The 14936-nt window shown below is 48.7% G+C and overlaps 1 protein-coding gene across 3 annotated transcripts in view; it reads right to left on the reverse strand.

The window, feature by feature from the left end:
* The window catches only part of ATP1A1 (ATPase Na+/K+ transporting subunit alpha 1), a 28765-nt gene that overhangs the window by 13351 nt on the left and 478 nt on the right, over nt 1-14936 (reverse strand). For 2 of the 3 annotated variants that reach the window (XM_026483669.4, XM_057310345.1), the window contains exons 2-8: nt 5113-5217; nt 4360-4419; nt 2330-2533; nt 1441-1554; nt 1023-1157; nt 811-928; nt 107-375 (exon numbers count right to left, since the gene is read on the reverse strand). In XM_026483669.4, coding sequence (XP_026339454.1) covers nt 107-375; nt 811-928; nt 1023-1157; nt 1441-1554; nt 2330-2533; nt 4360-4419; nt 5113-5217 — 1005 coding nt within the window. Of the gene's footprint in view, nt 1-106; nt 376-810; nt 929-1022; nt 1158-1440; nt 1555-2329; nt 2534-4359; nt 4420-5112; nt 5218-14300; nt 14535-14936 lie in introns of those variants that run through there. The other variant, XM_044378612.3, reaches the window with a different exon arrangement.

A 14936-nucleotide genomic window follows, 5' to 3' on the forward strand; every position in this document is an offset into this window, starting at 1 on the left:
GCTCTGTGACCAACCCTGAGTCAGCTGCTCTGGAGTTGGGGGGGGGGGGGGTCTCACATGCAGGCTGATGGAAGAGCGAGCGCGGTTCCCCCCGCCAGCCGCTTACCGTGACGGTGGCCAGCAGCCCCTCCGGCACGTTGGCTACGATGATGCCGATGAGAAAGATGACGGCCTCAAGCCAGGTGTACTCAAGGATCAGAGAAAGGATGAAGAAGGACACACCCAGGAACACGGCCACACCCGTGATGATATGGATGAAATGCTCAATTTCTGCAGCGATGGGAGTCTGGCCTCCTTCCAGCCCAGAAGCAAGTGTGGCAATTCTTCCCATCACCGTGCGGTCCCCAGTGTACACGACAATGCCACGCGCGGTGCCTTAAAAAAGGGAGGGAGGGGGAACCGTACCACGTCTCATCAAAGAAGTCACAGATTTTGCACAACTACCCGGCATGGCTAAAAAAGCCAAAACTACACGTTTTCAAGGGCCAGCTCTTTGGTGGGGTATACACTTTTAAACGACGGGGACTCTGGCGAAGGGCTTTCTATCCGGGAGGACAGCAGCTCCAAAGGCCACTGCCAGGTTAGCACGGCCAACAAAGGAGGCTGTTGCTGGAGGTGGGGGGAGAGGATACCCCCAGGCTTCCGGAGCCTTCCGGCCAGCAAGTAAACTGCATCTGCTGTGCCTGGCCACAATAGCCAGACAAGGAGCCAATAAAACCAGAACAGAAATTATGTCTACGGTTGTTGTTGTTGTTACTGCCCAAGGTAAACAGCATGCTATGAACAGGAACGCGCCTTAAAACAGCCTACCTTCCACACAGTTGGTTGAAAAGAAGGCAATGTTCCTCGTTTCCAGGGGGTTTTCATTTGTGAAGTCTGGAGACCTGGTCTGGGGCTCCGATTCACCAGTGAGCGAGGAGTTGTCCACCTGTCCGTGAGACAAGTAAGAGGGCTGTGTGAACACACGCCGGGCCGCTCTGCGAGCTCCTCCGCCTGAGCCCCGGGGGCCCCGCTGAACCCACCTTGCAGCCGTTGGCAGATATGATTCTGAGGTCAGCAGGGATTCGGTCTCCTCCTTTCACTTCCACCAGATCCCCGACTACAACTTCCTCCGCATTGATGCTCATTTTCTCACCATTTCGAATCACAAGGGCTTGCTTTGGGAGAAAACAGTTTACACCACTGAATCAGAGAAAAGCGGCTACCAACGAGGACCAGGTAGTGTTCAAACAAGAAAACCAAATTCTAGAAGATCTCTAATGTGAATTATCTGAGTGCATGACAAGGAGATTATTAATCTTTCTATTTATGCAAGTTATAAAAGCTGGTTGGGAGTTATCTGCGAGGTGGCCCTCCTGTTCCCATCGACTCGGAGACCTCAGCTTCACACTAGCGCATATTCCCGGGGCTGCCCGTGGAGAAGGGCAAAGCAACAGGTACCTGGGGAACCATGTTTTTGAAGGATTCCATGATCTTGGAACTTTTAGCTTCTTGATAGTAGGAGAAACAACCCGTTATGATGACCACAGCGGATAGTACCACACCAAGATAGAGCTGGAAGGGAACAAACAAGTCAGGGCCGCAAGCTCACAGTAAGCAGCTAGGAACATTCAGTTAATTTTCGACTGAACAAAAACCAAATTTTTTAACACGTCAACTCATGTCTTCTTAGACGCTGTGCACAGGAGGGTCAGAAGTGGGGTCCCACAGACACTTGGTCACTACACCTCCTGAGACTTTTCCATCTGTTTCTCCTACTTTATTAAAACAAAGATATATTCAAAACAACTTGTGACTTCTGAGGATTGGCTACCAAACATCTCTGGATGTGCGTTATGGGCCAACATTAGAAGCTGTGCTCTGCCATCTGCCTGGCGGCCAGCCCCGGGCCAGGACTGAGCAGGGCTGCAGCCCGTTCACAGCAGCGACACGCAAGGTGGACATCCAGCCTGAGGTGCAGCTAGCAGGTGGGAGATGAGGGAGAAACCCTAAACGAGGAAGGAAGAATGGATGGGCCTTGAAGACAACAGCTGCTCACACTGCCTTCCCTCGTGTTTGTTTAGCCTTGAAGGCTTATTTATTTGAGAGAGGGGCAGAGAGAATCCCAAGCAGACTCCTTGCTGAGCATGGAGCCCAAGGAAGGGCCCGATCTCATGACCTGAGCGGAAATCAAGAGCTGGACGCTCAACCAACTGAGCCACCCAGGTGCCCCCTTCCCTGGTTTAAACCCATCAGCTAACCAGTGGTAACCAGTGGAAAAGAAGTGGGTGGCAAAGACCAGGATACCTTACGCATACATAGCAATCTAAATTAGCGCTATAGAACTCACGTTATCATTCTGAGGTTCCTCTTCCGTAGCAGCCTGGATGCCGTAAGCTAAGAAACAAAGAATTGCTCCAATCCATAGTAACATCGAGAAACCCCCAAACAGCTGCCGACAGAACTTGACCCATTCGGGAGTGGTGGGAGGCGGGGTGAGAGCATTGGGGCCGTCTCGAGCCAGGATCTCAGCAGCTCGAGCAGTTGTTAAGCCCTGAGAAGCAGAGGAATATAAGTAAGACACACTGCCCCAGAACATACAAGCGAATGTACCCACGTGATAGCTGGAGGGCCCCAGTAATGGGTTTATTAGGAGGAAACGAAATTCCCCAAGCTAGAAAGCCTGTAAAACCTGGCAAGTTCTGATGAGGACCCTCTCCTGGTCCGGGCACACAGCCGCCCAAACTTCCTGAGGAGCCCACAACACCCAGACTGAAACTGGTTTTAAGCTGATCCATGGACATATCTGAATCCAGTCTGACCTTAAGTTTAGGCTAAGGGACTCATGCCAAATTGAGTTTTTACCAAAAAGATAGCAATGCTAACTCATGGATTCAGTACTGCAAATTCAGAGCTCTGAGTCCTCTTGCGTATTGGATCTGTCAGGGAGGGGAAGAAAGAAACCCTCTATAAACATCAAAAAAGGAAAAAAAAACTTCTCTGTAGGAATCCAACCTGTGAATGGTTTAGTAGCCAAGTTTTCAGTATAAAAGTCTATCCTGTGGATGGTAACTGAAAGGACAGTCGGGCTGGGAGGGTTCACACAGGGGGACATCCCAGCCCACCCCCAGGAACCCGCCAACTTCAAAGCATTCACTGAAAAAATCCACTGTACTAAAGCCGCGCGCTCCTCTAAAGGGGCCTTAAAACCACGATACGTGGACGGCACACAGTAAATACAAGGCTCCCCTGACAAGGGGAGTGTGACAAGGGGAGACAAGGGAAATGTGATTACTTTCATATTATCAAAATATCTAAGGAATAAGAAAAGACAAAACCAATTTTTGCCCAAAGTATCATTAGTACGTAGCTTGCATTCACGTCATTTTAAATATCGGAGTTACCTAGAGAGCATGAAGAACAGGGGGACAAAAGCCAGGCAGTTAAGGGGACATGAGGACTCGGCTGGGACCACCCCCCCAAGTTCCTGATGGACGCCCAGGGCAGAGGACCCGACACCCACCACCTAAGCACTCCCTCACGCCAGGCTCGGAGTCCGGTGCCTCACAGCAGCCACCTTCATTCTCCCGACAACCCCTTCCAGGCACTGCTACAGGTGAGAGCATGCGCTCAGGCCGCCCACCAGCGACTGTCAGCTCTGTCTGTGAGTCAGCTCCCCTCGGAGCCCAGGGTACCCCGGCCAGCAAGCTGCTTACAGCTTCTTGAGGATTTATGGAAATAATGGCTACACGTTGGCTAGCACTCAGGTTTAGTCCGCCGTTTTTACTTCTTGCACAGAAATAACAAACTGCACCCCCCCCCCACTGTTTTGACATGGTTTGTGTGGTAAATTTAATACCCAAATCCCCCAGGTAACAGGGATACACAACACGTGCTTTATGGAAAGACTTCTTTAAATGGTGTAAAAAACAAGTTTCAAATAAATGCTAGAATCATCAAGGTTCTGACACCCTGCAATGGAGCTAGATGGCAAAAGTGCAAGAACTGAAGAGTGGAAGACTGAACTCACTGAAATAGTCAACTCCATTTCATGAACGCAGAATAAAGACAAAGACTTGTGACCGAAAGGTCAGGGAATGTGCACAGCTACGGAGCCATTCCATTTCAAATCCCGGGGCTTTCCCTTTTTGGATCTCACCTATTAGAAAATGGGGAAAATAATGTCTACTTTCGAAGTGTCAGGCGCCCACAAAATACTAAGGAAGCACCCAGAAGCCCAAGCTTCGCAGGTGGCAGAGTGCATAGTCAGAAGCTGCCTGTCATCATTCTCCTCCCAGAGGCCCCAGGCTTAGGGGCTACGCCACGGGGGAGATGCCTTAGGGACCCAGGATTCTGTACAAGTGGGAACTGACAACATACTCGACTCAGGTCTGTTCCGTATTTGCGATGAAGTTCGTCAAGGCTAAGTTTATGGTCATCCTAAGGGGAAACAGAAACAAAAGAATTAAACACTGTACCATGAAAAAAGATCAGGAGAAAGCATTCATGTGACTCATCGCTAGTATTAACTAGGCTCAGCAAACGGGCTTTCCTTCCGTGCGGAAGGTGGCAGACGTCTCACCGATGCCCAATGGCTCGGCAACCACACAGCCCTGCGCTGAGAGCCCCTCCCCGGAGGACGGTGAAAGCCCCTTGCTGCCTGCCAGGACTTCAGGAAAGCCCAGCAGCCTCGGAGCTCGAGGGAAACCTTGTTTGCCTTCTCTGACGACCAGGCAGGTTCTAGACAGGCTGTGTCCATGGAAGCCTCCCCAGCTGGAGGGGTTCAAGGTTCTGTCCCTAGGTTTGGTATAATCCAGAAGCAGAGAAAAGCGAAGGCCCCTGGTGCCCCCGATGTCAAGCACAGTTCCTTCTGTGGACCTCTGGTTACGCTGGGGAGTAGGGGGGGAAGGAGATAACTCTCCCAATGCACTAACAGCCTGGAAAATGAAAATTCTCCGTATTGACCTCTACGGTTTGGTACGGTCTGTAAAAACCACCGCAATGACTGCTTTACTTTTAAAATGAAGCAAGCCTCTGACTGAAGGATTTTGGGGGTGGGGATTAAACACCCAACAGGTAGGACACAATTAATTTATAAGGAGAACAGAAAGCAACTTGCCTCCTAATACTTACCATAGAAACTTCTTTCTTCAGTTCATCCATATCCCTCTCTTTCTTCGCCTTCTTTTTGTCGCCATGCTCTGAAACCGCTGCAGGTTCGTATTTATCACGTCCGACCTACAGGAGAACGCGGGAGAGGTGACGCTGTGTATTATGAACACGCGGAAGGTTCTGGAGCAGGGTAGTTTAGCAGTCCTTCAGAGAGCCAACATTTCGAATAGTCAACGGGGCAGTAATCGTGGACACGTATGGGAACGTATGTGCACACACCACGAACTAAAGAAAAGCAACCACTATTGCAACTATCGCGCGCTCAAAACACGCCATCCGCACGCGAGGGCGTCAAGACCAGGGGAGAAGTGCCGGCAACCACCGAAGGGTCCCGCCAGTCACTTCCATCTGGGGCGAATGGGGAGAGGGTTGTGCTGTCAAAATCTCTATACCGCCACCTTCCATCTTCCCCACTGAGAGAGAACGAAATCATCTTCACATTAGTAACTGAGAGTAGAGTGCCAATGCCTTCGCATTCTGGACCAGTCTGAGTTAGACTCCCAGCTATGCATCCTCGGGGGAGTCACGGACTCTTAAGCTTCAGGGCTGTCTTCCCTTGCACGGGGAGAATGGTTGCGCCCACCTCCATGCAGTGTTTTCTGGGAGAACCAATTAAACAAAACACTTGGACCCAAGTCACTTTTATTACTATGTTTAAATCCGGAGCTTTGCAAAGAAGCCATTAAGGATCAAATTTAAATATTTTTAGGGCTTATATAAGAACAATGAACTGTTCATCTTTTCTTATATATACAAAAAAAGTTGGCCTAAGAATACTTAAAATTATTTAAATAAAAGACAAAAAAAAAAAAAAAGAAAAGAAAAAGTCTTCTCCCTAGTCTCCAGCCTGAAAATAAACCCCCCAAATGGAAGTCACTGGAAATGTTTTGACATAAGCAGGGTGTAGGAAAAGCATGTACATTACCACATAATTCACAGGATCCACCTACGCCTCTTGAAAACTGGAACGATTTTTAGAGAAAATGTTGATTCTATAGTTTAAATTTAGATTGTTCCACATACCCCTCCCCCCACCCCGTTTAACATGCTTGGGCTTATCTACACAAAGCCTGATCTTGGCCTTCGCTCCAGACACCCCCAGCCCACAAGCGCCTCCCACAACCACCTGAGAGGGGGGCAGGGGAAGGAGCGAGTAGCATTTTCCTTAAAATGGATATCTGTAGTGCTGTTACTAGGTTGCCTCGTAGCTCCCCTTACTGGCTTCTAACCTTCAGAAGTACCCTGCCAGCTACCAAGGCAGTTAAGTGAGATCCCGTGTCCAGATCAAAATTCTACTGTGCTAAAAATCAAATTACCAAAAAAAAAAAAAAAAAAAAAAAAAAAAAAAAAAAAAAATCAAAGGAGATAGGTGTATTTCAGTCACAGCTGAGATGGTCGCAAAGAAACACAGTATTCACTTGAATCTGAAAACACCCTCTCTTAAGACTCTAAAGAGAAATCCTGCCCCAAAGGAGCTGGTGGTGTCCACAAGCAGAGCCATTTGTATTATTTATGCTGTTCAACTCCTGTGGTTACTTCTGCAGTGTTCCTTGACTAACTTCTCCCAACCCAGTGGAGTTCTTTTGTTTCTATCTTATCTGTTAAGAATGAAGCAGGTCTAAAGATAGTCAGCATTCTTGAAATTCTCTCCACTGTGGAGCAACCACATTGCTAAGTGCCTCTTTGCAGAGAGCCCTTGGTGCCAGTGTTAAAATGGAAAATCATCACACACTGAAAGCAAACACACAAATAAAACAAAAAGAAAGGACAGGGCTTCCACCAGACAAGAACCACAGTCCAAAGTGGAATTTCTTTCACGCATTTAATGGGAAAGCACATCACTTAAAAATCATTTTAAAGGCACTGGCTAGGGAATCTCTAAAGGACGATGTGGTCGGTTTGTATTGATTTTTAAAATACAGTTCACAATTTCGCTTTAAGCAAGATATCATTAAAACATTTAATTTAAATATATGAAAATCAGATTTAAAAATCTCTCTGCCTCACCACCTAATATGCCTTATTCTCAGACTTTCATATTTTCTACTCCAAAAAAGGGGGAAAGGATGATAAGAGAGCTAGGCCCTGGACAGGTTCCAAAGTTGTATCCCCATTTACAGAAAAGTATCTTGCTTCCAGCCTCGCAGTTATCAATGGTTAAGTTGGCTGGGAGTTTAAGTTGGCCCCCACCTCCTTCCTCATCAATTCATGCTACTGAGGCATAGTTTTAGATGAGGACATTTGTGGAAGAGACACGGGAAGTATTAGCATGTGGAATTTCTTCTCCTTCAAGATTTTAATTTTTTTAATAGGCAATGTTTGTTCAGAAGACCAGATGGCTTCTTTTACAATTCAATTCTTCCTTACAAGTAAAACAATGATTTAGTATTCGCTTATTGTGACAGGAACTAAATATTCCTTAAGTCCCTATAGGTCTCGATTATCACAGATTCAAAGCAGAAAAAAAAAATCTGTGTGTGTGTGTGTGTGTGTGTGTGTGTGTGTTTGGGGTAGACGGAGCGCAGGGTGGGCTACGGAACAATGCTAAAAAAGAAAAAAATGGGTAGACAGCATTTTCTTCATTATTTCTTTTAAAAACATTTGAGAAAAACAAGAGAAACATGGTTTTCCCAATCAACTACAGGAACCTTTCAGCTCTGGGCACTGGGCACACATTCCTACTTCTTCAATTAGAAAACTCAGATCAGGTCTCCCACACCCACCATGCTCCCTGCAATGGCGCCCCTCAGGGCCCCCCTGAGGTCTTTGAGAGAAGGTACAATGGAAGCTCAAGGATCCCATGAGGCCCTTCACAAAGGGGACATGGGTGAAAATGATGAAGTCAAGTTAGGTTCTGGTTTGTGTGTGTATGTGTTTTTTTCCACTGCTAATTTAGGAAGTGGGAGGTCACAAGGAGGGCAGGGGCTTGCCCAGTGTGACACAGCTGAAAATGGGTCATTACTTCATCCTGTGCTTCCCAGAGATTCCATGCTCTCAAAGATGACCTAGGGAGTTTTGCTACCGTTGGATCTGGGCAGAGGGAAAAGGTGCCCAGGAGATGGGAAGAGAAAACTCTCGACAGGAGAAACCAAGGTTAACACAAGTAATAAAAAACATGGACCACCCCCCAGATGTGCTGCTTCTTCTCTGTCAGTAATTAACAACGTAAAGGGGGGACCTGTTCCCACCACAGCAACAGATGGGCCTGGGGGCAGAAGGGGGCTCGGTGTGCTTCAGACTTCTAGACTGCTGAAGCCGCCTATGGGGTACTGGGAAGCTCCGAGGTCCATGCCCTTGAGACGGGAATGCTGTGTGCTTCAGGCAAGCCCCCGGTCATGCCGGCTGGCTGGGGGACCCTGGACAGTCAGCCTCAGCTGTCTGTCCCTACGATGGCAGTAACATTTGGTGTGACGACTGACTGAAGAGTCTAGAAGGCATTCTGATCGTCTGATTCATCAAGGGGCTGCCGTCAAGTCTGAAAACAAAACACCTAAAATCCGAGCTGTTCCTAAAACCCACACGCAAACAAAAACTTTGCACTAACCGGAGGGGCCAGAAGGAGCGCTATACCCTCCTTCATGTGGGAAAAAAGAGGGGGGGTTGCCCATCTTCCTGGGATCCTGTATTACTAAATCGTTCTCCAACACAACTGTGCATGTGAAGGTACTCTGCAAAGCACTGCACCACAGTTATTATTATAACTGGGTTTTAATTACCCTATAAATTACTGCCATTCCTCACTAGAAAACCCCCTTCCACCTTAAACAACCACCCATGTGGGATTTTTTTTTTCTTCTCATCAGTTAAAACTTAAAGAAAATATCAGAAATGATCAAGCCCAGTTCATTACAACCTCCAGCTGCACCTAAATGACTAAGTGGTTTAGTTTACGTGCAAGGAATTTTCTAGCCAGGGATCTGAGGGCCCCGAGATGGCCGGGGTTGAGGGAGGACACGCTCTGCCTTAATACCGCAGCTGCTCTGCGGCCTGGAGCGGCATGTAGGGCAGTTAAGGAATGAATCGCTTTCTTCCGCAGGAGGTGACCCACAGGACCACCAGGCCTTCCTATTCCTTGTCACCCCCCCGAACGTGCAGCAGGCTGGAGAAGGTCATGCGGCAAAGCCGGAGCAGTGGGTCCCTTTGTGAGGCCAGCTCACGACCCCCATACTTGGGCTGTAGCCCACCCAGCTGGGGCGGGGGGAGGGCAGAAAAACCAGCAGGCTCCCTCAGCCCCAAACAAACTAGGCTTAACCTTCCTCCCCCATCTGCTGGTAAGGAAATTCGTAAGGAGCCTGCCAGCCTGCCCCACCTGCAATAGTGCACACCCGTGACCAAAAAAAAATTCTAGAATGTCTAAACAATCAATATCCTTTAGACGTACTACCTCTCTTAAAATATTCTTTGTTTTTCCAGCTCTTAAACACGAAACACAACCCAAGCCTGTTTTTTCATTGGGGTTAACTCTACCGCTATCATCAGGCACCCAGGTTTATGAAGAGTTAAGACTTTCTGCCTGTTCCCTCCATCCGCTGCCCACCTCACCCCTTTTCTCATCTGACTAGACCACTCTTTGGCTAGTGCTACTCAAAAGATGTTGTCAGGTTGAGAGACGAAGGATCACTAACTGGCACCAGCGTTGCGAGGGGACTGAATGAATTCCCAGTCCTCATCACTCCTCAGCTGGTACCCTGAGGCGTAGGGTACGAAGTAAACCAGCTGGCAGGCTGAAGAGGACAAAGGCAGCACAAAGCCCCAGACACAGGTCACCTGAACGGAAACAATAAAACAAATATGGCCCCATGGAAGCATCATGTGGAAGATAAAAGAAAAACACAAAAGGATAACGCCCCAAAGTGCCTGAGGGCCCTGGCCTCGAAGACAGCCTGGAAAGAGAAATCCGACACCAAGACCCACTGATCCCCACACCTGACACTCTTCACTATTGGGCCCCCAAACAATCCAAGCCCCAAAGACAAAGCACACGCCACTAAGAATCAACTCTTTGGATCACTACCAGAAAATACCTAACAATTGTTACTAAGTAGAGTTTGAATAAAACCAGATACAGAGATAATTAATGTTCAGATACAATTCAAGGTAGAGTCACAAAGAAACTAAGGTGTACTGGGCCCAATTCCCGAGGCTCAGGATACAAATGAAATCAGAGAGAAAAACTGCAGGGTGGGTGGGGGCTCTATTCTCACTGATAGAATTTGCTACCCAAACATCAGTCAAATGTGAAGAACTTCTTGTGGATTCCTGACAACAGACTTCAGCACAACTAATGAGGTGAGTCATATGCAAAGAACAGTCTCTCTGAGATTCCAGCCAAAGAATACACTTCCTCTCATACACTCAATTCATAGCAATGTGAGAAAGTTCAAACCTGACTTGGTTACGTCTCCTTTTCCAAAAATATAGAAATGAAGGAGAGTGTGTAAAAAAAAAAAAAAAAAAAAAAAAAAAAAAGCAGCCAGCGGGCTTTCAAATGCTCTTTACTTCACATTATCACTTACTGGCCATGTATTTTCAGAGTAACCCAGAACTGGACAGCTCTGGCAGGGCTGGGGAAACATTCTGCCCAGCGTCAGGCTGTCCAAACGCAGCCACTCTGATTACTGTGAGCCCATCTGATCTGACACTCGTGTTTCTTCTTCTGGCCTGCTAGCTGGCAGAGAGCCTTGGGCAGCTAGAAGGCACTGCAGCACAAGTGTTCACACTCCCTCCCATCACAGAGGGCTGAAAAGCAACCCCACCCCCAACACCTCTTTTTTTTTTTTTTTGGCAAGACTTTTACAAAGGACTTTTAGAAAAAAGTCAAGTCCCTTGCTTGAAAAGTGAAAGTACATGAAAACTCTAAGATGCTATTAAATTAGGAGGTTAGCAATGTCAAGGGATACTTCCACTTGGCTTTCCTCTGGAGGGTAATTAATAGTAGTTCCTATTATTTTCAACCCCTAATATGTTTTCCAGGTGAAAGAAAAATTCTTCTCTGGTTTTGAAGGGCTTAAGACTAAGTGATGAACAGGAAACCTATAGTTTATAAAGATCTGATCCCCCCTCAGTGCCAAACCTTGGTAAACCTGTGATGTCTGCTTGCACTGCACTCACTTTGGCCAAGACAGAGATGACTTCACTTGGTCCTCGGGGCGAGTAGTCTACCCACGAGCCAGTTGAGAACCTGAAGCTTCAGGGCTTAAAAAAATTTTTTGTTACCTTTTTGTTTTTAAATGAACAAACTAATCTTACTTTTGCATACAAAATCCTTCAAATAGTTAAAGCCTTTTTCTCCTTCTTAAGTTTGGATATCTTTAAGACAACACAGCCTGATTTGAACAAAAAGTCACTTAACTGCTCATTTGTTGCTAAAATAATCAGGAAGCAAGGACTTGGAAGGGTTCTGGGACCAAGCATGCTTGGGTACCAAGTCTATTGTGCTGTATAATTTTGAGTTCGCTTTTTACTTTTAAATGCAACTTGGCGATAACACTTCCAGAAGGCTGGATGTTTTAAGTTTTAGCCCTCACCTGGATGAACACATCAAATTTTTAAAAATCCCCCTGGGGGATGGGGGAGGGGGGGCTGCAGGGGTTAGCCTCCTCTCAAGCCTTCTCAGGTTTGTGATGCAGACCTCCCCCTTCCCTACCCTCCCACCCAAAGGTGAGTCACTAGTGTTACAAACTTACTGGCAGAGAACACTACAAATTAACAAACAGTAAGTTACCAAAAGAGGATACACCCTCAGAACAGAGTACAGAAAGAACCCTGAGCCAGGGAACTGTCACACTCACACACTGAACACTTCAGAGGCAAAAGGGGTGTGATGCAATCCCGGCCCTCTGGTCTGGCCCCAGTGCTGGTCAACAGTTCCTCCTGTACTTGCTCCTGGCCAGGCCCGGGCAACTTTCCACTCTGAGGACTCTGCCTTACGATGTTTTCAGTCTAAAGTACTAGCTTTATAGCAGCCAGGAGATTTAGTCACACTTTCAAGTTGAGCTCCAAAAGGGCAGCTGATAATGTTACCATACGACCAGGATTTCTGCTGACATGCTGACATGCGTATCCGTTGTGCAACCTTCACCTGAATCTCTTTCCCCTGCTCCTCTTGAAATCACCACCCATAAGCTAGGATTTATTTTCTAGGTAACTAAGTTAATATTCAAACAATGGGGAACGGCATGGAAGGACCTGGTGACATCCCCCCACTCTCCCCCCCCCCCCCACCTTCTGTAAACTTGAGAAAAGAGAAAGTTTTTTTGTGTACCTTTGGTGAGCTAAATAGTTGTGGGTGGCAGGCCTGGCTGTGGCTTTAAGCCAAGTCACTGGCAACAACAACCAATATGAAAAAAAGGGACAAAATCCTATTTCATCCAAGAATGATTCAGCAGGAGCTGTTCTTTCATTTTCTTACCAAAAGCTTAGGAACTTGATTTTTAAGGAGAAATAAAATCACCTGAAATGTCATCAAAACGGAGGCCCCCAAGGCAGTGGGAAGAAGAGGGGAAGAAATTAACAATGACCTTAAAAATTAGCTGCCAGCACAGGCTTCCTGGTTAACCAATTATCAGCAGGGCTTTAGTCACCACTCCACCCACATTTTAATCCCCATGTGGAAAAATCCCAACATTTCAGCATAAAATATCCTTCTGAACGTTGAACTATCCCAGTAAGTCTCTGGGGACAAAAGGGGTAACTTTATCCCACCAACACACATCTCTCCCTTTATGTTCAATTTATCAGCCTCCCCCAAAACGCTAACTACGAGCCAGCAGATAAGCAGCCTATCATCCTATGAACCAGCTTCAATTCCGTGTTTGCCAGCTTGTTATTAGGATCCCTCAGACATCCTGCCTGAACCTCCACAACCCAGGTGTGTGACCTTCACCACTGATGTGCATGTGTTCAGTTATGAAAGAGACACACAGATAATGTGGATGTAACTTAGTTACTCAAACATCTCTCGGGTCCATTAATTCAGTATCACAAATACCCCAGTTTCTTCGGAAGAATAACGCTGGAGTTCTGCATACAAGGCCACGTTAAGTGGGTGAGTGTTCAGGCTGGGGAGATCACAGGCTGTTCAGGAATCGGGCATGGCTGGTGTGTCACTAACCAACCATTTGACCTTGAACAAGTCACTTCACCTTCCTAGGCCTCGGGTACATATCCCCAATCACCACCACCACCCCCCCAAAAGCAGGAATGTCCAGCTCAGGATATCAACTTTTTTCTTTTTTGAGGAGAGATAAAGGGGTGAGCTTGAAGGGCCTGTTTATGGGAATGACCTCGGGTGTGATGGTGTGGTACAAGCACAGGCCACTAACCCACTTTTATGTCGTGGGGAGGAAAGAGGCTGGCACTCAGCTCTTTGCCTTCGGCTCTGTAACCTGGGCCAGCCCTCCACATTCTGTGCTTTTAAAAGATACCAGTTGTGCATTCCACTTCTCCCTACTCTCCCTACCAGGTCCAGGGCTTTCTAATTACCTCCTTCAAAATCCAAAATTAAGAATCCCCAAAGAACACACCCTGCCTCTTCCCCCACCACTCACGCCACACTGCGGAGCCCTGAAAGCTTCCGAAGACCTACTAGATGCCCGCACCGTGCAAGCCCTGGAGAAAACGGAGCGCCTGCTCTCCTACCCGTGTTTTCACGACCTGGTCATTTTCTCCCATGAATTGGTACTTTGGGGGTTATCTTGCATAAACTTTTCTCAACTTGACTTTGGCCCCGTTAGGGTCCGACGCTCGGTCTTCTGCTGTGGCTACGGGTTATCACAGCTCCGAGGCACCCAAACACAGAAGCGAGCTGTAGCTCTGGGATCCCCAGAGCTCCGTGCATTCTCCTCCCCTGCCCCGGAGACCCCTGGTTCTTTCGGTAACTGCTCTCTCCCGCGGCTCGGCGCTCCTACCACCGCGTCCTGCCCGCCGCCTACAGTCCTTTTTCGGGTTTATTGTACCCAGAGGCCCTGGTGAGCCAGCCTGTCCTCCTTCCAGGCTCATCCCTCAAAGAAAAAAAAAAAAAAACACCCAAAAAACCCCAACAAAACCCTCTACACACTCCTCTCCACCAGGGAAATGACCACTCCAGCCGCCCCAGGGCGCATCCAGTGTTTATGGAAAGCGTCCCATTAAAGCTCTCAAAAGTATACCTTAAAGGCCATCTTAGGGCGGTGAAGACACACCCTTTCTGGCACCAGCCAGCACGACCGGCTCCGCAGTGAAGGGAAGCCAGTTTTTTTTTCCCTCTCTTTAGGGGAGGGAGGCCGCCTCTGCGGGGAACTGGCTAAGCCCCAGTGCCGCGGAGAGTGGGAGCCTCACCCCCTCCGGGCCGCCCCCGCGTCGGAAGCCCCCGCCGGCGCCCGGACCCGGGCCGCGGTGGGAAGGCAGCGCGGGAGGGGCCCCGGCGGCGCGCCCCAGGGGAAGGGGAGGAGCACGCCTTTCCTCTGGGCACGGAGGGCGGAAGGAAAAGGGAAGGCAAGAGATGGGAGGTGAGGGCGGGCGGAGGGAGGAGAGGGGAGGGGAGCCGGCTTCGGGGATGCCGCGGCCGCCAGCTCCTTCCCGGGGCCGCCCCGCGGCGTCCACCCTCCTCCTCCCGGCCCGCTGCTCCCGAGCGCCGCCTCCAGGAGCCCCCGGCCCGCAGCGCGCGGGGACTCGGGGGTCCGCGGCCCGCCCTGCGCTCCCTCCCCCTGCCCGCCCTCCCGCGGCCCCCGTTGCTGCGCTCCCTCCATTTCCAGGGTGCGTCGTCTTTTAAGCCCGCCGCCCTGCCTGCCGGTTCCACGCCGCGC

The sequence above is a fragment of the Ursus arctos genome, unplaced genomic scaffold (genome assembly GCF_023065955.2).
Source record: "Ursus arctos isolate Adak ecotype North America unplaced genomic scaffold, UrsArc2.0 scaffold_12, whole genome shotgun sequence".
Lineage (NCBI taxonomy): Eukaryota > Metazoa > Chordata > Mammalia > Carnivora > Ursidae > Ursus > Ursus arctos.